Consider the following 888-nt stretch of genomic DNA (forward strand, 5'->3'; position numbering starts at 1 on the left):
TGGGACTACCTGTACTTCTCAATAACCTGCTTATATTGCTGTTTCTTGATTGATCAGTGTTGTTGTTTGGTGCTGTCAATTCTAGTTCTACTTATAGGGGCACCATGTGACAGAATAGAACTGTGCCATAGGGTTTTCTCGGCTGTAATCTTTGCGGAAGCAGATAACCAGGTCTTTCTTCCACAGAGCTGCTGGGTGGGTTTGAACTACCAGCCTTTTTGTGAGCAGCTGAGTGCTTAACTGTTGCACCACCAGGGTTCCCTTGATCAATATTAAGCATTGTACATTAATTTCTTACCATGGTACGTGAGGATTTAGCAGTACCCCTCCCAGACCTCTGTGTCCCTCCTCCATCCTCTCAGCATAGTTATAGCATGATGTTTTGTAAACCAGTTATTAGTAATTACGGTATTATGGCCACATGTTGCTAGCAGTCCACCATTGCTATGCCTCCTTTCTTGTACGACACAGTTGTACAGGTTTTTTATGTACCTATGATAAATTTTTTCCCCAAATGTTCTGATATCTATTATATACATATTGTTATTTTTTATGCATTCAGACCCAGCCCATTTTTTCCGAGAGTCCTTTATGCTGCTATTCCAGTTAGAACAGGTTGCTCTCCTAGGCCTCTGTGCAGCTCTGGCCTGAGCTTCTATCAACTGTTGAGTAATCCCACTGTTTACCTCTTTGTAGGAAGCTCCTTCTTCTCAGGACATCCTGGTGTTTCTCACCGGCCAGGAGGAGATCGAAGCGATGAGCAAGACCTGCCGAGACATTGCAAAGCACCTCCCAGACGGCTGCCCTGCGATGCTGGTCCTTCCTCTGTACGCCTCCTTGCCCTATGCACAGCAGCTCCGCGTCTTCCAGGGGGCCCCCAAGGTGAGC

General features: G+C 46.2%; 1 protein-coding gene across 1 annotated transcript in view; it reads left to right on the top strand.

Moving 5' to 3' along the window:
* Positions 1–628: 628 nt before the first annotated feature.
* Positions 629–888, top strand: part of LOC101360651 (putative ATP-dependent RNA helicase DHX33) — a gene marked incomplete at both ends in the record, with an annotated part of 5,615 nt that continues 5,355 nt past the window's right edge. The window contains one exon of the mRNA XM_023725888.1: positions 629–882. Coding sequence (XP_023581656.1) covers positions 629–882 — 254 coding nt within the window. The remainder of the gene's footprint in view (positions 883–888) is intronic.

This window comes from Trichechus manatus, unplaced genomic scaffold (genome assembly GCF_000243295.1).
Source record: "Trichechus manatus latirostris isolate Lorelei unplaced genomic scaffold, TriManLat1.0 scaffold01411, whole genome shotgun sequence".
Classification (NCBI taxonomy): Eukaryota; Metazoa; Chordata; class Mammalia; order Sirenia; family Trichechidae; genus Trichechus; species Trichechus manatus.